Source organism: Mauremys reevesii, linkage group 9 (assembly GCF_016161935.1).
Source record: "Mauremys reevesii isolate NIE-2019 linkage group 9, ASM1616193v1, whole genome shotgun sequence".
NCBI lineage: Eukaryota > Metazoa > Chordata > Testudines > Geoemydidae > Mauremys > Mauremys reevesii.
In genome coordinates, this window is record NC_052631.1 from 26,621,866 (window position 1) to 26,647,693 (window position 25,828).

The 25,828-nt window shown below is 40.9% G+C and overlaps 1 protein-coding gene across 1 annotated transcript; it reads left to right on the plus strand.

Annotated features, from left to right (window-relative positions):
• The first annotated feature begins 1,880 nt into the window (after window positions 1–1,880).
• CLRN1 (clarin 1) lies at window positions 1,881–14,707 on the plus strand. The gene is made up of 3 exons (XM_039489076.1): window positions 1,881–2,308; window positions 11,927–12,106; window positions 13,820–14,707. Exons 1-3 carry the CDS (start codon window positions 2,056–2,058, stop codon window positions 14,086–14,088), a joined length of 702 nt encoding a protein of 233 aa, XP_039345010.1. The 5' UTR covers window positions 1,881–2,055; the 3' UTR covers window positions 14,089–14,707.
• The last annotated feature ends 11,121 nt before the right edge of the window (window positions 14,708–25,828 follow it).

Consider the following 25,828-nt stretch of genomic DNA (forward strand, 5'->3'; position numbering starts at 1 on the left):
GACCCTGAGAGTTTATTTGTTTTAGATATTTTTTAAATTAAACACTAAAAAAATGATTGCCAGACTCTGATACTCTGGCTCATGAGGAATAATATTTTACTCCACAAGTAACACTATGGACGTAATGGAACTCTCTGTGGAGTAAGGTACTACTCAAAATGAGAAAGGGGATCAGAATCTAGCCGTATCAAATAAAATTCCCACAGGTAAGGGCTTTCCGTTAACAGGTGGTGCTGTAGACCAGCCCTGAATGCTAACAATACCACAGTAAATTGATCTAACTTACACAACTTCAGTTACATGAATAACGTAACTGAAGTCAACATTGTTAAATCCACTTATCACGGTGGCTACACTGCACTATGTCAATGGGAGAGCATCTCCCATCAACTTCCCTCACATTTCTCGGGGAGGTGGGGTACACAAATTGATGGGAGAGTGCTCTCCCATCAATTTAGGGTGTCTTCACCAGGCCTACTAAATCAACACTTGCTGCATCGATTGTAGCAGTGCCGATCTACTGGCAAGTGTAGACATACCCTCAGTTCTTTCATTTTTAAGCTACATGCTTTCTTTCAAATGATTCCCAGGAGTTTTTGTTTTGTGTGGTTTCTGTGCTGTTGTACTTGTGATGTTTGTGTAATATGTTACCTGGAAGAGTTCAGGGTATTCCTCATAACCAAGAATTTTCAAAAACACGTATGCATTTAGTGCAGAGTATAGTATAAGTCTGATTCTAATGATAAAGCAGTGCGCCATCTCTTGGTTACATCTACTATCACAACCATGAGCAAAGGTTTATTTAAATTTAAACCATACAGAAGACTATCCTATTTTAGGTCTTTTTGATGCACAAACTTGTACCAGTTTAACTAAAAAGTCTTGTTTTAAATCCAATTACTTAAACCTGTGCAAGAATTAATTTAATGGTGCCCTTATATAAGGGCACCATTAAACAAATTTAAGAGTGTCCATCCAAAGGGTTTGCACTGAGTTAATTAAATCCATTTCTAAACTGGTTTGGTTAAACTGGTGCAACTTCTTAGTATAGACAAGGCCCTAGTGTTTTACAAAGAGTGTTGAGATGGCAAGTAGTCAACCATCCCAGGTTACTCACCTATGCATCTGGTCCTACCTGAGGCCCTGATCTGGTAAACACATAAGAACATGCACATAATAAATTTATGCATATGAGTAGTCCCACTGACTTCAACTCACATGCACAAAAAACTAGGCATATGCATAAGTGTTTGCAGAATTAGGTCCTAACTACATAACTGCTATGAATAACATTACTGTATAAGAGTAAAACAAATGGAAATTATTTGCTTATATCTAAAACCCAAATTCAAATATATATTGGTCCAAAATCCACCAGCAGGCTGGCATCCAGCCACGTATTTTAAACAAAGTACTATTTAGCAAAACACACTAGCCCTGTTGTAAAGGAGATCTTGATGGGGAAAAGGACATTCCACCTAGGATTTCTGTCTCAGTCTCTGGTTCTCTGTACTGCACATGGAATAGTGAAATAATCAGAAATGCTATGTTGCTAGTTTTCAGAGTTATCACTGGAAAATTAAAACCACCTACAGAAGTTAACTTTTGGACGGCTGATAACGTCACCTGGCAGCCAAACCTATTTCTGTAATTTTCAGCTCACCCAGTCAGACAAAGGAGGAAGAAGAGGAGAAACATTCATCAAATTACACAGAGGGTTCCATCTGTTATCTTAAACCTTTGTTATCAAGTAACACAGAGGATATGCTGAAAAACACTTTGCAAACAGTTTTATTTTACAGCTTTTTTTTAAGTGTTTGTATATAAATTAGGATTATATAGGGGGAAAGAGAAAAAAGAATTAGAAGCTTCTTTGCCGGGAGATTACTTAGCATTATAGCAGCATACTAGTACTATGAGGGGATGGGCTATCACTGAGTTGAAACTCCAGTTTTCGGGTTGGATAGTATGTCTGCTTTGCTGATGTGATGAAGATAGTTTTGCTCTCTTATTAAAAGTTTTGTTCCTTCCCTAGAAAGGACTTTGCAAGCAGCCATGCCAGCCCAACAGAAGAAAGTCATATTTTGCATAGCTGGGGTGTTAAGCTTTGCTTGTGCTCTAGGCATTGCAGCAGCTGTCGGAACTCAGTTATGGATCAAAGGAACAATACTGTGCAAAACTGGAGCGCTGCTTGTCAATGCTACAGGACCAGAACTGGAGAAGTTTATTGGTGAAATTCAGTATGGGCTTTTCTATGGGGAGCGTGTTAGACAATGTGGGCTAGGAGGGAGACCTTTTCGATTTTCATGTAAGTAATAATGACATTTGAATTATTTAATACCTTAGTGCATACTACCATGATAATGAGCAGACAAATGCTTCAGTGTGTTCTTATTTACTTAAGAGTTTTAACGAGTGTGAAATATTCTATGATAAAATGGTATTATTTCTGAAGTGTGTCCAACTTAACATTTAAACTACCTTATTACTAATATTAGTTACGATATTAGTGACAATTTCAATGCACCTGTACTATGGTTTATTACAACAAATAGCTATGTCCCCCTACTTTTTTGTTGCTTTGAGAGAATGATTTTGTTGTCTTTTTTGTGTTCTATTGTGAAATCAACAGCAGTAAAGTAATAGCAGCCCTATTAGAAAGCCAGTGCAAAGCCTCATTTACTGCTTTTGAAGAACATAGCAGCAAAAACTAACAATCTGCTGCATTAATTGGGAAAACATACTGGGTTTATGCTAGTAGCTGTTCAATTAATTGACCTGCAAATTGAATTGGGTATCTGACAGATACAGAGTTTAATGGAAGGAGATTGTTAGAAATTGTTTTGATTTACATGCAATATTCATAACCTGTTCATCTTCAAGGATAAAATGAATAAATTGATCAAGTGAACATACAGTTTATATACAGCAACATCTTAAATGGATAATAACAAATGGAGCTTTGTTTTATGTATGCATCTCACAATATGCCACATGAAATTATTATTACAAAAGACAATTTGGAAGCAGTCTTCTGAAACAGTACTAGTAAATTACTTGCATGAATCATCTGTGATGAAGTAAGGTTACCAGATTATGCATCAGAAAAGATTTACTATATACTATTTTTGCAGAGGTAGTAGACCAAATTCATTTAGTTTACTGTTAAACTTTGATATGTCTAAATTCCTTAATGGGTCTATTTAAGACAGTTCTCTTTATTACTTTCCTGGCTGTCACAATATGCTGATGTTCTACCCTGCAGGTTACAGTTTGGGATGAATTTTCAGAGCATTCTACTAAATCCCAAAGAATTAGGTTTCATCTGTAGATATTATTATGAACTGCAAATGATAATGCAGATAGCACAACAGAGCACTGACTGTATTTAGTTCATGTTCATTAAGGTAATGGAGTTGTTAAGACTGGTTAAGGACAAAGCTGGGAATCACATGGTTGGGGTGGTGTGTGTGGGGGGGGGGGGTTGTCTCCCCAGCAGTTTGGGAATATGTGAAGCACTAATGAGTTTTGGCAAAAGTTCCAGCAGAGAGCCTGATTCTGCAATGCTTACACTGAGGAGAATTTACTTAGACAAGTAGTTCTACTGGCTTTCACTCAAATAGAGACTACTAAGCATGAGTAAGGGTTGCAGAACTGGGCCCTAAGTTATTAGAACACTTGCATTGTCCTCATATTGTAAAGCAAAATGGTTATAATACATTTTCCTAGCCTAGGCTGGCTGGGTTCATGGAACTAGTCATTACCAAAATGATTTACTAGTCTGTTCTGAACTGGTCACTTCTAATCTGATATCACTTCTGCTTCTATACAAAGAGAAATTATGAATCTGCTCTTAATAGGTTTGTAATGATTTATAATAATACATCAAAAGATCTGAAAGTGCTTTATTAAAGTGGAGTTTAGAGCTAGAAAAATACTGCATCAATTTTTCCATAAATAGGTACTCCCATTTTAAATGAATTTTCTCCCTTGTTGTACTTGCACTCTGAGGGTTTTTTTTTATTTTTTTTATTTTGCAAGGAAGACAAAGGCGTTTTCTTAATTCACATTAGAAAATCTGGGTTAGCTAACATGCGTTAAAATAGCAGCAAAGACGCAGAAACTTGTTTTTTAGCTTAAATTAGCAACTTGTGTTCAACCCCTGACTCCCCTACAGGCTTTAACTCAAGATGCTGTTGGCCAAGTTAAAAATCGAGTTGCTGTGCCTTTACTGCTATTTTAACCTGAGTTAGCTCTCTTGGGTTAGCTAATGTGAGTTAAGAACTCACCTTTTTATTTTGCACTGGAGATATACCCTTTGGATGAGCTTTCTGGGACCATTCATTCAAATGAACTTTACTGCCATAAATATTCACCAAACATTAATTTCAAAGTTGCATTCACCAGAATGTTATTCTTCACACCTACAAGTAACTGCACCCAGAAGTGCATGCATGCACATCCAATCATGAACAGAAACAATACTAGGTGAGGTATCTAACTAATCATAGCTAAACACAGTGTGGAATGTTAAAAATTGAGCGCTGGACGATCCATCCACAGTGAACTATGTGATCATTCCACATGGGAAAAATATTCTTTAAAAATTCATCAAATACATTTGAGTAATGAATAAATATGAGGAAATTGCAATGTTTGCACATATTTCATAAGCAAAAAAGAGGCTGCGCTGAGAATAATACAAGTAACTCTAGCAAATATTATCATCCCCATTTTACAAATGGAGAAAATGAGATACAAAGATTCAGGATTCTGATTCAGGGATGCACCCATTTTCCTGAGGAAGGGCCCTTAACCATGTACTTAAAGTTTAAGCATATACTTCACTGCTTTCCAGAACTGGGGTCTAAGTGACTTATTCAATAACATAAAACATAAAACAAATCAGTAGAGAGTCAGGACTCCTAGCTCTCATTTCCCTAAGTGAACCACTAGTATATGTCTTGCATCCGAAGAAGTGGGTATTCACCCACGAAAGCTCATGCTGCAAAACGTCTGTTAGTCTATAAGGTGCCACAGGATTCTTTGCTGCTTCTACAGAACCAGACTAACACGGCTACCTCTCTGATACTTGACACTAGTATATGCTGCCTTCCTTTTATCTAAATTAAATATGTCGCATTGCATTGTTATTTGAATAGATTTTCCCCTTGTATTACAAACCCATTGTAAATCCTATTTACGTGCCCAGGAATATTTCATTGTAGCGTCCTCAGAAGAGAATACCAGGAAGTGATTACTGGCCCTAGTGTACATCTGTAGAATCCTGCTAGGATGACCTGCTGCAATCAGGTTACAGCATAAATCTTATAAAGACATCCCTTTGGAAAATCAGTCACTAAAGCATTTTTCTCTGTGTGAACTTTCACAGAGAGTGGATGACGGAGGAGTTAATGTTCCCTTTACAAATAACTCAGATTATTTTTTAATTAGCTGAAAGAGCCAATGTATGTGACTTTTGTGTTTAAATATGATAAGGTATCTTAATATCTGCATCTAAGGAAGGATTTCACCTGCACAGAGCCCAATTACTGAGATACATTAGTAGACATTCTCCATATCTGTGGGAATACACACAGAGTCTACACAAATTCTCTCTGGAAGTCATTATAAATGTCCCAGGAAGTAGTATGATATATGTGTCCACAGTTTAATGAACTGAAGTACACTGTAACACCTCTGAGAAGAAACAGTCTGGAAAATAGGTTAAATGATTTAGTTCTATGTTTGTTCCCATTAAATGTTCCCTACTGACCACTATATCTCTTTTAATTGTAAAATGAATTTGGTCTGCCAGCAAACCCCGTTAGGCTGGGAAAAGTCTTCTGCTTCATTTACTCTGGCTGATTCTCATCAGTTTCTGGGTCGGCAGTTCATTTTCTAAAGGTCATTGGCATTCATACCTAGCACACAAATTCATTCATTATAATGAAGAAATGTTTTTCTTTCAATACAACATCACTGCTGAATTTAATTTTTCCTGATATGTCACCTATACAATTTTAAAATTCTAGATGTAGCTGTCAGGGGAAACAGCGAATATAATGCAGCTGTATGTTTACTTAAAATAAACATTGATCTTATTAAGTATGCAGTATTGTACTTTATCCCAAAACATTCACTAGTGCTGAAAGACTTAATTCTGGAGAACCTTATTTGTGATAGAATGTGTGATATACACTTTTAGAAAGTCCACATGGACTAAAGACTATGTTTTTCCTAGTTTATGGCTAACTTAATTGGCATAGTGCTAAAATGTATACCATTTACACGGATACTACTGTGATTAGTGAGTACCATTTTGGCTAGTAAGAAAGTAAATGTGTAATATAAAGAATAAATTAAGGGCTTCATTTTCAGAACTATGCATGTGCTGTGACTGGGACTGTGCATGAAACCTGGGTATTCAGATGTGCAAATGTCTAATTAGTGGCTTGCAGCAGAAATAGCATTTGCAAACACCTGATTTATACATGCAATTGTGGTAAATGTTCTTGCAAATTAGGCATGCAATCCTATACAGATGCTCCCCGGGTTACGCAAACCCGACTTATGCAAATCCAGATTTACAGACAAAGCTCCATAAGTTCCGTAAACTTTTTTATTTTTTGCATAATTGTCAGGTATTGTTCCCGACTTATGCAAAATTTGACTTACCCAAGGCATTCCGGAATGGAACACTTGCGTAAGTCGGGGAGCGTCTGTACAGAGTTTTGGGCATGCACACACATTTTGAAAATCAGACCCTAAATAGTAAGGAATTAATTGTAACTGTAGTCTGATGTCTTGAAGGTAGAACAGGCTTTGCTCCTGCCTGGTGGTGTTGGCAGCATTATCAGAGAGGTTGTTTGTTGCTGATGAACAGCAGTTCTGTAACTATTCTAGTAATGGTTATAAGTGTTTGAACTGACCTTTATGTACATGGCTAGTTTTAAATGCAAAGTTCTTGATAAGTGCTGGAAATATATAAACTGGTATTTGAGGAATTCCTGTGTTAATAATTCTGACTTTATGAGATTTGATTCTGCAGTTGGACACATTTCATCACGGGATTAGAGAAACATTGATGAGATTGTACCCCTCAGGGACTATCAAGGCAAGCTGATAGAAAACCATAACTACATAATGCCTATGTCCATCAACACCCGTCAAGACAAGTAGAGTTTTTATCTGATCTTTTTAACAGTGCTTTAAACCATCCTTCTCACAGTGGGCTGAGAGGGGGTAACAGGCAAGGAACAGGGAATCTGAGTGCCTTGACTCGCTGTAGTGTACCATTACAATTTTAGACAATATTAAAGGTTACATTTAACAATGCTCCAAGCAAATTTTACAAATGTTTGCTTAAATATAATTAATTTGCTTTTAATATAATCATGGATATAAATGTTGCATTACCTGCTTTTTTATGCTTACTGCATTGCTGGCTGCAAAACTGTTTGCTGGTAAACATTTTACAAGGTAGATTAATTTATGTGAGGCTCCTACTTAGCTCTTTCTCAGCATGTTATAACCACAGCAAGGCAATTTGAGGAGTTATTACCCCCAGTTTAATCATGCCCCTGTGGATCGGATGCAGTTAAGTTTGTTTTATGATTAGTTCTAAAATATTCGTTGTCACCAAACACATAAGTGATTAAAAATTACTTACAGAAAATCTGATTCACTATCCACCCTGAACTGGGTAGGTATGGTCATAATTTGAACTAATAGCTAAAACCTAATACAAAAGATGCTAAAACTATATATAATTCTTAACATTTTATACTGTGTCTGATAAAATATGCCTTGTTTTTATCTAAGCCTCAACATCATTTCCAGTTTTGCAGGCACAGTTTTTATCCTTCAGTAATAATTAAGTATGGGTGCAAAGCTGCAGGCATAATTGTGCCCATGTTTATAAGCATTTAGATGGGTAACTGCTTGCTTTGTAGATGTCTTTAGGTAGTCAGGACAAAGAGCACAATTGCACATGCAACAAATTGTAGCCAAAATATAGAGGCCATATTTAAAAAATAAATAGAGACTTCCAAGTTACTGCTGCTTAATGAGTTATTGCATACAGAGTACTGTGCCTTGTAACAAGTAGCAAAGCAACAACCTACCTTCAAACTCCATGGGCCAAAATTTACCAATAAGAGGATGCAATCTGACCAAACTGATTGAGTTAGCGGCAGAGGTGAAAGTAAGCCAGTACGGTCCGGGATGGTGTACCGGCAAGAGCCAGTACACCGCTGACCATATCGGAAGGGGGCAGCTTCCCCAGGCCGGCGATTTAAAGGGCCTGGGGCTCCCACCACCGCTACTGCAGCAGAGCCCCAGGCTCTTTAAATCACAGCCAGAGCCCCACTGCCAGAGCCCTGGGGTCGCAGCAGCAGCCGGGAGCCCCAGGGCTTGGGCAGTGATTTAAAGGCCCCGGCGCTCCAGCAGTGATTTAAAGGGCCATGGGCTCCCCGCAGCAGCCAGAGCCCTGGGCCCTTTAAATTGCTGCCAGAGCCACGCTTCCACAGCCCCAGGATAGCGGCTGTGGCCAGGGGCTCCAGCAGTGATTTAAAGGACCCAGGGTTCCCACTACCACAGCGGAGCCCCTAGGCCTTTAAATCACTGCTGGAGCCCCACTGCTGGAGCCCCAGGGTAGCAGTGGCAGCCAGGAGCCCCCTGGGCTCCAGCGGTGATTTAAAGGGCCTGGGGATTTAAAGGCCATGCCTCTTCTGGATGAGGCCCCGCCTCCATGCTCAGGACTCTGGCGTACCAGTAAGTCCTTTAAGTTACTTTTACCCCTGGTTAGAAGTGTAAAACCAGCATGAGTCAGAGCAGAAAAAGGCCCACAATATCTACATCTTATTTTGCCACCAGTTCCTTCTTCCTTTATTCTGGCATCCCATTTTTAAATTATGGTTTCACTGTTTCCTTTTACTTCTTTAATTCCCTCCCTCTTTTACATGCAGAACTATGTTTTCAGACACAAAATGTTCCATTAAATGTTTTACTTAAAGAAACTCAGGGGAAGTGTTCTGATCTTATAAAATACCCTTGACTTTTGTCAGTTCCTCACTTCAGGAGGCCATTTGGAGAATTCATGAAGGGAGATTCTCTAATGTAAACCTAGTGCATTTGTTCCAGTACATTGTTATAGTCCATAAACAAAAAACTTCATTTAAAAAGGGATTAAAGTAGGTTAACTGTAATATTCCTCCAATGCAAAGCAAGGAAATACCAATTTTGCACTGAACCTCTTTGAGGAAGATTCAGGAACCCTGATAACAGCAAAGGCAACGTTATTACCCTCACACTTTCATAGAGCTCAGTCTTCCTTTTTTCCCTCTTTCTTCTCTTCCTCCCCAGTGCATCCTGGGAATTGTAATTGCTGGTTTCAAGGCTATGGAACAAATTAAGAATAACTTACAAAAACAAACTGGGGTAGCTATTGGCATCTAGGTAGATACAACTCAGCATTCCCCTTAATAATAACCATTGTAAAACTTTAAACAGTCATTTCCAAACCATGACTTGAGTCTGCTAGCAAAGTCTTCCAATCTTTGTCTCACACTTCTCCTAATACCTGGAAAGGCAAGAACAAGACTAAGCAGTGGAGCAATTCTTACTATTATAGCTTGTCCATTATTAGTGTCATTGATGTTCTCTGGTCCAAGGTGGAAAATTAGCACTCTATTCTTCAGCTGCTTGAAATGACAATCTTGAAATGTTCCATTTCTTTCTATCTATTAACACAGCAGAATCTCCTTGGATTTCTGCTATCTGCAAAGGACATGAATATCTTGAATGTCCTTTTTAACTCTGTGTGGTAGCTTCACATAATCTACAATTTGAAATTTGTGAGGTTTAGCACCTTTTTTATGATCTACATACTGTCCGTCTTTCTGCTGTTTATTCTTAACACATTCACAAATAGTTTCATCGGAAGGTTTAATTGAAAAGGAAGAACATGTGAGCCCTTGACAGATAGTAAGTTGTGTATTGGCCTGGTGTCCTCTGAACAGTTCAAAGGTTGATACTCCTGTTGTTGAGTGCGGAGTGGTCCTGTAACCAAACAGTGTTTCAAATAAAGCTTTCGAACTGATAAGTTGCAAACATTCTTTCACCAGTCTGTTCATTCTTTCAACTAGACCATTAGCTCTAGGATGGTATAAACAAGCAGTTTTGTGCTTGATACTATTGCTAGTGAGGGAGTGCTGCATTTCAGAGGTCAATTGAATTCCATTGTCAGCTACCAGTTCTTTGGGAAAATCCTTCTTGGGAAAAGGCTGACATGAACTTAATCACTCTTTAAGTGGTAACCATTCCAGTGAATGTATCTTCCAGACACTTTGAATGAATCTACCATTACTATGGCAAACCTTTGCATAACATGCTGATCTTCAAATGGTCCTATTATGTTGAGAGCCATTTTCTCCCATGGACAGCTTGGATAGTCAACTACTGTGAGAAGGATGCTGAAGGTTTTCTGTGACTTATCTCTACTAGCATAACCCATGCAATTCTTGATTATTTCCTCAACTTGCTTGTTCATCCCTATCCACCAGAAGGCTCGTCACAGTTAGACTCATCCCCAGATGTCCTTCATGTGCCATGTGAATCAATCATACTCAGAAGTGTAGGCACAGGACAGTCAATTCTCAAAATCCATTCATTTACACATGGGACAGCTCATGTGAGATGTGTCTATATGGTTGCAAGTGTTCTGGTGTCATTGTCTTGTAAGGCCATCTATTGAGAATGTAAGCCTCAATACAAGTAAGTCCTGAAATACATTGTTTTCTTTCATGACTGTTGCCCACTCAGACTGTGATCACTCCTAGGGTTTCAGAGTAGCAGCCGTGTTAGTCTGTATCCGCAAAAAAAACAGGAGTACTTGTGGCACCTTAAAGACTAAGGGTTGTAGCAGATATTTGCGCAATGACAATCTCGTCATTATCTTTCTCTATTTACACTCATGATAAGGTATGGGCAAGTGAGACAGACAATCTACAGTAGTATTCTTGGCACCTTCTCCCCTCCAGCTTGATGTGCAAGTTACACTCTTTATCACCACCATTGGACCTGGTTTTCCACTCTCTTGCATCTTGTGTCATTATTTAGACCTTGCAAACTGGATCTGATTTACCACTGCATTCTTCCAATTTTATGACAGGCTAACTTAACGGACATTAAAAACTTAATGCCAAATGGGTGCCAGTTACATTACTTCGCAACTTACATACAGCAGGATCTGTTTCTTGACCAACTTATGCCCAACATATAATGTGCACCACTGTTTACATCAGTACTGAAATTGGCCCAGAGAATTTGGCCCAGGGTGTTGCAATGTTGTACTCTAGTCTGCATTTTATTTCTTCCTTAGGCACTGTGTAACAGAAGGAATACTTACAGATGTTGAAGCATTTTAGTTTGTTCTAATAACATTTGGGAGTAGGGAGTGAACATTTAGTACGCTGATTCAGGGCATATTTTTAGCATTTAAAAATTCAGATATGTGGAATTTACCTTAAAAGCTCAACACAAATAGGGTTGGCTCAGACAGAATGCTCTTAAAAGCTTGGACATCAAAAGATAAGGTTTTGAGTTACTCTCCGGGCACAGAAAGGGCAGCAATTATTAATACATGTAGTTAGATGTGATCAAGAAGGTGAGACGAGGTTTCCTGCAAAGCTAGTCTCTCTCTTTTGGCCAATTTGCACTTCTGAATTCCACAATGTGCTTCTCTTTAAACATCCTTACAAATCTGTTATAATTAAATTTGATGACTTCATTTTCCTCTTTCATTGAGTTCTGAGGAGCACAATTTAAAACAATAAGCACAGAGCAGCACAAAAATCCCTGCCCAGATTTTTAAAATAATTTTGTCTAATGTTTGTTGTAATTTTTTGTTCTATTTTGTTTTTAGTTTTTCCAGATTTGCTCAAAATTATCCCTGCAAGTATCCATGTAAGTGTCATTCTCTTCTGTACAGTACTGATAGTCTTTGCTCTGGTGGGAACAGGTTTCTTCATGTACAATGCATTTGGCAATCCCTATGAAACTCTGCATGGTCCAGTAGGGTTATATCTTTGGAGCTTCATTTCATGTAAGTACTTTAGTATAGTTCTGCATTTAAATTAGTCACTTATTCATATTTAATGACTTAAGATGAGTGATCTATTTAATAAAACATGATGCTGTACTGAGAACTGTAGCTGCATTGAATCTGAACCTGCAAACTATAGCCAGGTGGAGAAAGGTATTCCATTTTGGAGGATTGTGCTATTTTAAATTTTGGTTCAATTCTGATTCTGAACAAACCCCAAAACTTCAAAATTCTCCATAACAGGGGAAGAAGCATGGCCACTAGTCAGTCTGCAGCCACAGACCTTGGAAGCATGGGTCTCCAGCACCCTACCAGACAAGTCCCAAAGGGCCAGGCAGGCAAACTGGCTGGATTCTAGGTAGAGTTTCAAAACTTGCCTAGCAGGCAAGGTTCTATTTATCAAACTCGAACCATCTCAATGGAATGTTTTATTTTTGACGAATCGGCAAATTCTGACACCAAAATTTTTTTTTATTTGTTGGGGAAACCACCTGGGAATCCTTGGGCTTGACTCTCCCTTTCATTCCATTGATGTAAGTCACATAACTTCACTGAAGTTCACTGGTGTAACTGTGGGGAGAAAAGGGCTCTGTCTTATTAGCAAGAACCCAGGGCCGCCCAGAGGATTCAGGGGGCCTGGGGTCTTCAGCGGCGGGGGGTTCTTCTGCTCCAGGACCCACTGCCAAAGTGCCCCAAAGACCCGCAGTTGGGACCCCCCGCCACCAAATTACCGCCAAAGACCTGGCACTTTGGTGGCGGGTCCCACTTCAGCGGTAATTCGGCGACAGGGGGTCCTTCCGCCCTGGGGCGGAAGGACTCCCCCCCGCTGCCAAAGACTCAGAGTGGAAGAAGCTCTGGGGGCCCAGGCCCCGTGAGAGTTTTCCGGGGCCCCCGGAGTGAGTGAAGAACCCCGCTCCAGAGGCTCCGAAAAACTCTTGTGGGGGCCCCTGCAGGGCCCAGGGCAAATTGCCCCCCTCTCTGGGCGGCCCTGCAAGAACCATAGGCCTGATTCTTATCTCAACACCACTGACTTCACTGAGATTACTCCTGACTGACATCAGCATGAGATCAAAATCAGCCCACGGCCTTTCTTTGCCAGGGGCAGATTCATTGCCAACATTTCACATTTTGTAAGGGTTGCAATTGGAAAACATCCTATTTGAAGAAGCCCATTAGGGACATGAAATCTACTGCCACTTGCAGTAAAGAGAATGAGGCATATTAGACTCTAAACTAGAATAAATTTTTACTATTAGTTTAGCTGGAGAGAAAAAGGTGTAATTGTGCTAAGAGATGTTGCTCATTAAGACCGTGATCAGCAAAGTATTTAACTACATACTTACCTTTAAGCACCTGGGCAGTCCTATTAACATCAATTGGACTATTAATATGCTTATTAGTCAAGTTAAGCACTTGCATATGTGCTTTGCTGGACTGAGGCCTTATACTAGACATAACACTTGGTATGGTTGGCTATTTAGGTCCTAATCCAAAATTCACTGGAGTCGATGGAAAGAATCCCATTGACTTTGATGGCCATTGGATCAGGTCCTGAAAAAGAAGCCTCCAGGAAGGAATCAATTAAGTGACCATAAAATATATATTGAAATGTTAATGAAAATGGCATTTTACTTTTTGGTTATTTGTATGTCGTTCATAAAGATTAGTTGTTGGGAAATTCTCGGAGCAGTGATGTTTCTTGTTCTATTTCAGGTTCTTGCAGTTGTCTCATCATGATACTATTTTCTTCAGAAGTGAAAATTCACCACCTCTCTGAGAAAATTGCAAATTACAAAGAGGGAAGTTTCATCTTTAAAACTCATGATGAACAATTTCAGGATTCATTCTGGATCATCCTGGTTTGCTCTTTGGTGCACTTTCTGAATGTTTTGCTAATACGGCTTGCTGGATTTGAATTTCCTTTTTCAAAATCTAAAGAGTCAGAGACAACAACTACTGGAGCAGTTGATCTCATGTACTAGCCTGATGTTGATTTTTAATAACATTTCAAGCAAAAGGGTTAATCTCAGCCACTTTCAACAATGACCAAATATATCTGGTTTTACATGATTCATTTGAAATACATTAAAATCAAGAGGAGATCTAAAATAAATGTCAACACAGTAAATACAATAAAGGCATAGTATTCACGGTCCTCATTAGGACTAGATCAAGAGATCCTTACTTCCATCACGTAGTACCTTATGCAGTAGTCCCATTTGGTTCAATGGGATGAGAGAAAGAAGATATGACAGTGATCTGGGCCCTATGTACTTTAATAACGGAGGAAGACATAAACATATAGGCAAACATTTCCACCAGAAGTACAGCATTTGCCTATATCCAGTGGTGTACTGGAATGACTACTACTAATGTTTTATGTATCAAGACTGGACTAAGAATTCCACTCCGGCCAACAAATGAGGAGTGGTGATTGCACCATAAAGCTGCAAACACCAAATGAAAGAAAACAGAATGTATTGTTGTAGCTTAAGTAACAAATTTAGGGCCCATACCTGCAAAATAAGAAGATGAATTATCTCTCTCAAGTACAATGACCATGAGTAATGTTCAAAAACATACTGGGGGGCAGGGGTGGTTATTCCAAACAGAAGTGGGGTGGGATCTACAGAATATGTAACCAAACTAGAAGGCTGCATACCCAATTGATTGCTGTGCCTTAATCGTTACAAATGCTCCATATTTTAGGGTCCAGTGGGAGCTGGGTATTCAGCACCTCCAAGGCTTGCTGAGTACCTTGCACTATTGAGTCCATAAAAGAGAGACTGTTCTATGACCTTATATGCCTCCATCCCTCCTAAATTGCTCAGAAAGAAGTCTCCTTTCTGCCTCTTGTTTCCTCATGTGTTGTCTGCTGCCTCCACTTAAAAAAATAAAAGAGAGAGAGGTTAACCAGACAAAAGGATTTTTGCAATGCAAGAGTTTGAACAGCCGGTGATTTTTTTTTTAATTTGTTAGTGCAGAAGCTCCTTTTTTTTTTAAACACTTGTTCTCAGTGGTGCTGGTAAACAACATTAGAGGAAGATAGCAGACAACTTAAACCCACACATATTTCACAGATACCACATCTAGCGTATTATTGACAATCCCAGAAGACCATAGAGGGCAGAAATAGAAAAAAAACCCTGTTGCTTGGCTGGAGAAGGGGCAAATTAATTATTATTTGAACACATACAGGATGAAATCCTGGCCCTACTGAAGTCAAAGGCAAAACTCCGACTGACTTCAACATCTCAAGGGTTTCACCCATAGTAAGAGATTCTCTGTCCTGAAGACTTTACTTTCTAAACAGAAGGAGAGTCAAAGGGTAGGAAGGGAAATAGTGGCATAGAGGGGGAGGGGGGCAGTGACTTGCCCACGATAACAGAGGCGGTCAGTGGCAGAGCATGGAATACAACGCAGGTCTCCTGCCTCCTACCCCAGTGCCCCATGCCCCATTGTCTCCTAAAGCATATCATATAAATTGGAATTTTAATTAGATGCAATGCACACTGTAGTATGCCACAACCAAGAAATATTTTTGATATGAACAATTAGTAAGTGTACAGACAAACTGTAAATCATTTTAATAGGATTGTTGATAAGGAAATACAGTAAGTGAAAAAAGGATGTTCTGTTCTGGTTGTGTGTGTTATAAAGGTTATCTACTTTACAATTTTTTGCAACATCTTTGAAATTTTAATGTAATGGATCAAAAATACAAATAAGTTTGTTTTGTATATTTTTAAGAGAGCTTTGTATGAAGTGGCCTCCATAGCAGCTCCTGCTGCAGGAGCAGGACCCATATTTGTAAAATAAAGAACAAAACAAAAAGTGGTCAGTAAAAAAAGTCAATATTTTCAATACATTTTAGCTACTTGGAACCACAGATACTCTATCACTGAGGTTCCCTGTAATGGGGTGCACTCACCTCATGAGAGTGCTCCCTGGTCAACTGCTGCGTGAGCCTGCTTTTTTCTCAGTTCAGGTGGGTGTTCGGTGACTCAACCTTCTTGCCAAGTCACACACAGTCTGTGTGAAACGCAAGCAAACCCCTTTGGGGTAAAGAATCCAACAGGGCCCATCATGGTACCCTTGGTTGGTACATCTCTTCCTGTAGCCCTCCCTGGGTTCAGTCCTTATCAGTCCCATAGCCTTCAAATGTCCCTCCACCCTGGTATGGGGCCATGCCCCCAGGGCTTCCTCTCTGGAGACTCTTGGCCCACTCTGGGCCTTTCTGATCCCAGGGCCATCCGGGGGAGGGGGGGCAAGTGGGGCAATTTGCCCCAGGCCCCTCGAACTGCTCCAGGTTTTCGGTGGCACTTCAGCAGTGGGCCCTTCACTCGCTTCAGGTCTTCAGTGCAGCCGAAGACTCGGAGTGAATGAAGGACCCGCCACTGAAGTGCTGCCGAAGCCTCGGAGCGCCGCCTGGTGAGTACAAGCGGGGGAAGAGAGAAAAAGGTTTAGGCTGCTCTACCACTGCATTCTTCAGCAGCAATTCGGCAGCGGGTCCTTCCCTCCGAGAGGGACCCACTGCTGAATTGCCACTGAAGACCCGGCCCTGCCCCAGGCCCCCTGAATCCTCTGGGCAGCCCTGTCTGATCCTAGCTCTCCAGCTGGGCCACTTACTAGTTCAGTTCCCCTTATGGGATTTTAGCACAGTTCAGTATTCCAGCCACTTCTACAGCGGCTAATGGGGGTACTGTGGTCTGCCCACCACTCCAGGTCCTAGTCCAAGGACCCTACGAATAGTTGCCAGCCACAGCATCCCTTTAACTAAACTGCATTGCCTGGACCACTTTCCCACAGCCCCAGCACCTTCATGACTGCTTCACCCTTACCAGTTACATTTTGTATTCAGTCTCAGCAGCCAGCCAGGAGCACCTTCGTGCTTCCCCAGTCCCTAGTTGCAACTGCTCTGTCCATGCTCCTATACCTCCTCCAGCCAGCCAGAACACCATTTTTGCTCCTACCACTCCAGGCAACAACTGACTTGCTCAAGTGAGCCCTGCAACTGCTTTTATATGGCCCTGCTGGGCCTGGATTGGCTGCTCCTTGCAGCCTCCCTCTGACTGGCTACTTCCCCCACAGCCGCGTTAGGCAGCCTGGAGGACTTCTCTACTGCTCCTTTCTGGGATGGCATGTGTAGGACTGTAAGGGCTCCAGCAGGGGCCCTCTGGGCCTAATACATCCTGTCACATTCCCAAACAAACATTCTCATAAGGTGAACCACTTAAAGAGAGTGCTCCAGGGACCACCACCTCTCCTATTCACCGTTGTGAAGACCAAGACCATTCCCATTCATGATCATACATCATCCTCATCCCCTTTTGCAATCACAGCAATTGTTTACTTAGAAACTATTCATGTGTTTTAGCAGTTGAAAGCACAGGTGAGATCCAGCATCATGTGACCAGCTCTTTCTTGCTATGGACCACCAGCAAGTGCTCTGCCAACCACTAGCAGTAAACAGGATTCAGATTGGGAACCTCTGCCCTATGTCATTTTGATATTCACATATTTTGTGATCAGAAAGCATGAAGCAATTGTATGGTGGGGGTGAGGGAAATAGAGAAAATATTTTAAAAAGTTTTAACATCATAATTGTATTTGCCTACATGTGTGTGTGTGTTGGGAATGAGGCTGTAATGTTATGTATCAACATCCAGCTCTCTGGAAGCCCAAACTCTGTAGTATTAACTCCAAGACATACTCAAGATCCCAGCTCCTTGTCAGTGCCCATTGTGGAGGATGGCATTTTCATATGCTGTAGCCCTGATTTTCCTCTCACAACAGTCAGGAGTAACTGCAGTGAAGTCAATGGAGTTCTGCTGGTGTAAAACTGAAGTAAAAGTGTTAGCTTAAAATCTGTTTGTTATGGTTTCCCCATTCACCATCTTGAATTTGTTAAAACAACAACTAGGTCTCCATCTTGGACACCCTCCTTCATGGAGAGTTTGGCGCCATTTTTGCCTTTTTCAAATTAGAGCGGGAAAAGGTTAAGTCATGTAAGAGCCTAGTCTGCCCAGCAACTGCAGATTATTTAAGGGTAGTGTAACCGTTACTCTGGGCTGTCCATCAGAATGGCACTCAGTCTTCCCCACGAGCAGCCAAGAGCTATTGCCCAGCCAAACCAGGACTTGTTAGTGATTTCAGGTTTCATCTAGCTTCCAGCTTCAAGTCTTACCTGCATGCAACCATTACACATCTAAGAAAGAAGAGTCCGCATACCACACACAGGACAACACCTTCAAGAACAGACAATAGAGGAAGAAGATATAGCTCAGTGGTTTGAGCATTGGCCTGCTAAATCCAGCATTGTCAGTTCAATTGTTGAGGGGACCATTTGGGGATTAGTCCTGCTTTGAGCAGGGGGTTGCACTAGATGACCTCCTGAGGTCCCTTCTAACCCTGATATTCTATGATTTAAGAGGACATCAGCCACTTACCTGAGCAATCACCTATTCCTGTGTTCTGGCTTCTGTTCCTGAGTTCCAGTTCCCCTTCAGGGAACTGGTCATCATTGTCTTGTCACACGACGGTTCCTCCCTTGGATCAGCAAGAGAGATGGTACTATGATTGCCTTTTATTGTCCCTAAGTTTCCCCTATTGTGTAAGGGTTTGGGGGCTCTGGAATTCATGTCAACATCATCATCATCAACAATCGAACTATTATTATTTGTTCTGTATATGTTTTGGGTCCTTGTTGTTTAAATCTTGTTGTCTAATAAACCTGTTATGTTTTCACCTTATCCTGCTTAAGTCTTTAATCACAGATTATAACCATTGCTAGATGCGGATGGGGTGGGGGTAGAACTTGCAGACTAGCCATCTTCTGTGAAGTTAGAGAAGTAAAATCAATTTAAATCTGTCTCAGGCTAATAGATTTAAAGGAGAATCAGGTGTGTCATATTCCTGGAGTACATAACACCTTCTCATGTCATTCACTTATCTGGGTAAAGTGCTTTGAGATCTTGGGAAGAAAGTTGCTATGGAAATGCAACGTATTATCTTTATAAAATGATTCATTTTCTAATCACAATGGCCTTCTGTGAAAGCCTGGAGGTGAAAAGCCATTTCCCTGCTGGGGCAGCAGTGTTGACATTTCCACAGAAACTGTAGAAAGAATGCTAACTGCACATGGGCCAGTCAGTGCTGAGAACACTCAGAGTCAGCGGAGCTGTGCTGCGCCCCCAGGCAAGAATTCCTCCTTCCATGGGGAGGCGCTGCCTGTGATAGGAAGTTAAAAGGCAAAAGGGAGAGCATGACAGAGAGGAATCTTCCCTGATCAGTGGCTGGAGTACATGTGTACTGGGACCTGCTGGCAACCAGCAACACCAGATGCTAATGAGGAAGAAGAGGGACAATTATAACATTTTCAGATGCATTTAACTAATTTTGGCTGCCCAAACTGAAACACCTGATTTTCTGAGGACTCACAGCTACCACTGGAGCAGAAGAAGGTGCAACATACTATACTGTCTCTTCTTTAGCCAGCCAACTCCACAGGCCAGTGTGAAGAGAGGAGCGGAGCCATAACCCCCATCTCCTCCCCACCTTCTTCGGAGTGACTAGAATGCCTCAGGATGCCAACAGGAAGCAGTCCCTGAACTCAGAAGAGAGCAATTGGGCCTAGCTCTTGCATGGGGATGCAAAAGGGGGGAAAAGGCCACTTCCCCCTTCTGCACCTCTGAAAGGGTCAACCACAATAGGGTCCTTTGTGTGACTAAGGGTAAGTCAACACAGCAAAAGCTGTGCATGGGCTAGCCCACCTGAGCTAGTTCAGGCTTCAGCGCTAGTAGTACAAGCCCAGCATGGACCCTAGGTATGTTCTTGGCTTGTTAGCTTGCTCTGAAGCTCTCATTCTGCTGACTTGACTGCTATTACCCACACTAGCTGGATTTAAGCTTGCTCAGATAGACTAGCCTATACACGCAACTTTTGCTGGGTAGACATACCCTAACTATAACAGAAACAAGGCAAAACCTATTTTCTGTCCCTACCATCTACAATAGAACTGACCAGTATTAAGCTTCTCAGTTAGGCTCTCAGACAACCAGTCCCTTCACATGGATTGAAAGAATATCCCACCTACTGAACATAAGAATGGCCATACTGGGTCAGACCAAAGGTCCATCCAGCCCAGTATCCTGTCTACTGACAGTGACCAATGCCAGGTGTCCCAGAGGGAGTGAACCTAACAGGTAATTATCAAGTGATCTCTCTCCTGCCATCCATCTCCACCCTCTGACAAACAGCGGCTAGGGACACCATTTCTTACCCATCCTGGCTAATAGCCATTAATGGACTTAACCTCCATGAATTTATCTAGTTCTCTTTTGTACTCTGACTCAGCCCCTTTCCCTGAGCCACTAGATCTGTGCCTAAATTCTATGTCTCTCACCCCTGCAGACAAGGAGAAAGCCCAGAAGTTGAAGGATAGCAATGAAGAGCCACTTATGGAAAAGATGAGATCTAAACATACCAATCACTGCTGCATATAGCATGTTGGAATTACACACACTGGACTGGCTTGTGCTGTCAATTTTTAATCCAAACTCCCCATGGAAATCAATGAGGTGCTCTGCATAGGAACAACTGGGAGTGTATAGTCCAATAAATACACTGGGCAAAGAAGTGCTAACCAGGGATTATAAAACCATATGGATTAATCATAATAGCAGGCATTCTTCCTAAATGACATGTTTTCTAGTAACTGAAGCACACTTTTAATGAAAGGTTACCCACTGAGTGATTTATAACTTGTTTCCCTATATAAAGAAAGGTGATTTATTCCAAGTATCATGATACAGGGAAAAGTCCTAACTTTCCATTTATCTTCCAAGTGATTACAGTTCTTATTCTCATATAAAATACCTACCACGTGAGGGGAGAAACAATTAAAAATAAAACTAATTTGCTCCTGTAACTAACAGGAACAACTTAGCTATTACTGATTGTTATAAATAACAGATGGTGCAAGGTGGGGAAAACAGATTCCTCTTTACATTTTACTGCTGCAGACATTATGAAAAACCCTTAAAACACTAATTCATTGCTCCTGGCATCTGTTAATGTTAAAGTAGTTCTGACTTCACCAGCCAGGGTTTATTTATTACCCTTAATAATCCACCTGCCTAGGAATTAACTCTGCAGCTTCTTAGCTGCAAAATTTCTATGATGGAAGCTTCATATTGAAACATATACCGGTATATTCAAAATTAATACATACTATGGCTATGTACATGGACAAGATGACCTAATAGATCTCTGCTATCTCAGTTTCAATGATTTTGTGAACTGAGCTGAACTTTTTTTAGGCACCCAATTTAAAGATGTGACTGGCACACAAAACTGTAATGACTTTCATTAGCCTGCTACATCTAAATAATTTTTCCCTTCTACCCATTGGACCATGCTGCCTTTAGAACTCTAGACCTGGAGTCAGAAGACATGCCATTGGCTCAATAAGTGACCTTGGATAGGTCATATAACCGCTCCATCTTGAAGATGGCGAGAATAACACAGCCTTCTTTGTAAAGCATTTTAAGATCTATCTACAGATGGAATGTATTATTTTAGTGCGCATATTAGTATTAAAACAATATAGCAGGATGGGGATTTTTTTAGAATAAAGAAACGTTGCGATTGAAATTCTCTAAACAACATATTCTGAGAGAGGCGGGGGCAGCAATTATGCAAAATCCCCACATCTGAGCTGTGTGATGATGTACAATATATATCATTGCTCCTATAAAATGTTTTTGGTACATATTCTTTTAATGTGACAACATTTTTTAAAAATTATACAAATACTGGACTAAATCTTGCTTAACTACACTCATGTATATCTAGAATAACTCCACTGACTTCAATGGAATTACTCTGGATTTACACCAGTGTAACTGAGGACAAAATCTGGCCCAAAGTGTAAAAACACTTTAAATACGCTCTTTCTCACACCCACACAGACACGCATACACTGAAATATAATTCCTGTTTACATTTAGGTAAATGATTTTTTCAGAATCTTTTGACTCCTAGAGTTTGCAGGTTCTGCTTGAAGAACAACATGTGCAGTTCTCAGTTGACACATCGAGCTGTGTGAGCAGGTGCCTTTCACAGTATGTTCAAAGCCCAAACACTGCTGCCTTACTAACATAAGAAAGTTCAGCTCATGCCATCCCCGAGGAGGGCTCCTACCTCAGGATTGCTCAGCCCACACCCTAGATTCTTCCTTTCTAAACAACCACATCCCCTATATCTAGGTGAGTGATGAGACACCTGTTTCAGTGAATCAGCAGAACCCACTTAACCATTTGGAAAACAAAGTTCGAAATGTAGGACTAATACAGTTCCACTGAACATGAGGGTGGTTGGTGTCACAACTGGGATGAGGGCAGTGGTCAAAGCAGTACTTGGTTATCGGGAGGTCAGAGTCCGAGACAAGCTAGAGGGCAAGCTGAGATTCAGACATCAGGAAGCAGGCACGATCAGGTTAGTGGTGGGTCAGAGTCCAAGAGTACATCTACACATTGTTTTTATTAACATTTTTCTTTATTTTACAAAGAGTGCATAAGTCCATTAAAAAAAATGCATGGAGTTTAAAAAAAAAAGAAAATGTAAAAATTAACAGGACAAATATTTAACAAAGTAAAATAATTTTATCTGGTGAATTCAAACAATCATTAAATATACTTCCATCACACAGAAGTGTTACTTCAATATATTACCAGGTCTACTGATTAGTTACACAAGCACAACACTTTCTAGTAGCTACCTAGCTGTTAGAAGATCAACTTCAAGAATCACTGAATACAATATGAGTAATTGAGTAATTTTTCATAACAGCCATGAGGCAGGCTAATATATATATGTGAACAGAACAAGTTTGTGAGGTATTACAGTACACGGGAATCACTCTTTTTTTGCTCTCTAATAAATAAATTCTTTTGTTAGCAGTTCCACCAAAAAGGCAACTGCAGACATTGTCGTTACAGTTTCAATATAAGCAATTCCCTAATGGCCTTTGATTCAGATTTTCACTCTGTTATCTCTCATAGTTGCTATACATCTACACAGCAGCTAGGCACCCAGGCCTGGCCCGTGCCAGCCATCTGAGGCTCTTGGGGCTCAGGCTGTGGGGCTGTTTCATTGCTATGTAGATGTCTGGGCTTGGGCTGGAGGAGCCTGAGCTCTAGGATCCTGTGAGGTGGGAAGGTCCCAGAACTTGGGTTCCAGCCTGACCCCAGAAGTCTACACAGTAATGAAACAGACCTACAGCCTGAGCCCCACAAACCTGAGTCAGCTGGCATGGGCCAGCCTCAAGTTTTTCTCTGCCGCATAGACATACCCCAAGACAGGCTAGAGAGTGCAGCGAGAGTCAGGTAACAGAAGGCAGATAGGATCAGGTTACCAGGAAATCGGGGTTGGGCACCAGGTTACAGACAGCAATTGAACAGCAAAGTTGAGGACAAACCAAGGACAAAAGCCAGAGTCTATCACAAGCACGGTCTGGAGCAGAGACAGGCAGGCAGTCTGTGTGGTTGCTCTGACAGCTCCCTTCTATGGTTTCCTGGTTTAAGTACTGGTATCGGCCAAAAAGGAGGTTGTCAGGGGCCATCACTCAGGTCCTGCTGGGCGGTACTTCCTGCCAAGCCCAGCATCCAAGGTCCTCCTTTAGGAGCCTGCCCTAAGTCTCCTGAGGTAATGTGAAGGTGTCCGTGACCCAGAATCCCTATAATCCCAGATTTCAGACCTGCAGGTTCTAACAGTGAGGGGTGAGGAGGGAGCCCTGGATAAGCAGAGCAGGACATTTCAGGAGCCCCGTGTGTCACAAAGCACTACTTCAAACCTGAACTTTCTCTAGGGTGTGGGTGGCAACCCCACAAACTACATGGATCCACTAGCCTAAAATCCTTGAGTGGAGGTGCACAATGGCTCTAGTACTAGTGAGCAAGGAGTGAGTGGCTGGATACTGGGTTGAGGTAAAGGAGTCCATGTCTCTCCATAGGTTTTTCCATACTTGGGCTTTGCCCAGAGGATCATAATCTGGCATAAAGGGTGGTGATACTACACATAGGTGAGCTCTCCCATTCCTTTCTATGTGTCTGAATATATCATAACTACCAGTATCAAGTAAATGTTACTAACCATCCATTTCAATAGAGCAAAACATGTTCTGAACTTTGCTGGGGACATCTATACTGGCCTTTTATAAGGAAGAGATAACTAGTAAGCACATTTAGTGAAGCAATAACATTATCCTTCATTAAAAACTCCAGGCTAATGGATGATGCTCAACTTCATAACAAAACCTCTAATATTTCACCTAATGTTTCTAAGTGTGTATGATGTACTCAATAGCACTTTGAATGGTGTAATAGAGAGAGTTCAGTAACAATGGCTAATTCCTCAAAACCTAACCTTTTTCAAAAGGAATCAGCTTTCAGGTGCTGGTAAAGCTTCTTCTTAGATGTCTCTACTTTAATTTTTGTTAAAAATAGTCTTCTACAATGTCTCAGGATGAGCAGTGTGTGCATTATGATGTCTAAAAAATGCCTGCATCCACTGAGCACGTCCTCTCAGACAAGTTTTGATGTGTCACAAAGAGGGGTGTGTACAATATGGTGGAATGCTGTAGGGTGTCAACGTACAATAGTCATTATAGTGCACATAAGCAGCCATTACACTTGACTGTTACAGTTCCTTGATGAAGGCTATTTTACAAACCAAGAGCAACTGTAAGAGGGGGGCGTATATAAAAACAAAATAACAAGAATTTTTTGTTGTAGAAACTGTTGATTAAGTGTCAATCTCTTCATACCAACATCTCTTTTACATTATTTTGATACATTTCATTGGTCATTTAAACACTGAATAAAACTGTAACACAAATAAACTGGCCAATAACACATCCTAGAAGTGGTAAAGTCAGTCTCTAGGGGAAATCCACTTTTTATTTATTTATTAAGACCAAGGTCGATAGTGCAGATTATAGAGAAGACAAATACTAAAATGTTCATAACCTTTAGGAGGGAAGGGTTAGGATATTGTTCTGTTCCTTTACCTGATGTGATCTTAGATTGTCCCTTCCTGACCAAACCCCACAGGAAAGGGTTAAGAGGGAGAAAAACTTTGCAAGGATCTCCTCACAATGTTGCTCCCAGATCGTTCTTGGTGGGGCTTGGCAGGGATTATTATAAATTATTATTTGTATTGCAGTAGCAATTAGAAGCCCCAGTCAGGATCAGGATCTGCTTGTGTTAGGCACTGTTCAAAGACAGAGGACAACACAAAGCAGGGGAAATCCTCTTCCCTTTGCTGAATGGCCATGGGTCTGCTTCACAGAACCCTTGGAATCCACAGCAAACGAGAGCTATCCATGTATGGCTCTTGTGCCTTTCACTAGCCTTAAGGGCTGGGCATTCCCACCCTTTCAGTGGCCTCTCTCTACATTTAAACATCCCTGTGATTATTGACCCATTGTTTCTGGCTTGTTAGGTAATTGCTCATATTGGACTCAGTCTTACAAGCCCATTGTGGTTGGGGGGCTCCCACTATGTCCAACAGGACTTGTGGAGATACATACATCTCATGAGACTGGGCCCACTGTATATATCAAAACTGAAAAACAGGGGAGTCACTATTAATTTGTATGAGAAAAATCAGCTATGAGCACAGGAAATGCCAAACCACCACCTAGAAGGATTTATGCTGTCA

What these genes read in the sequence shown, in the direction of transcription:
- CLRN1 (XM_039489076.1), top strand. Translation starts at nt 2,056, where the DNA reads ATGCCAGCCCAACAGAAGAAAGTCATATTTTGCATAGCTGGGGTGTTA. An exon ending in GAGACCTTTTCGATTTTCAT is followed by an intron (nt 2,309 to 11,926) that starts GTAAGTAATAAT and finishes TTTTGTTTTTAG; the next exon opens with TTTTTCCAGATTTGCTCAAA. An exon ending in TCTTTGGAGCTTCATTTCAT is followed by an intron (nt 12,107 to 13,819) that starts GTAAGTACTTTA and finishes GTTCTATTTCAG; the next exon opens with GTTCTTGCAGTTGTCTCATC.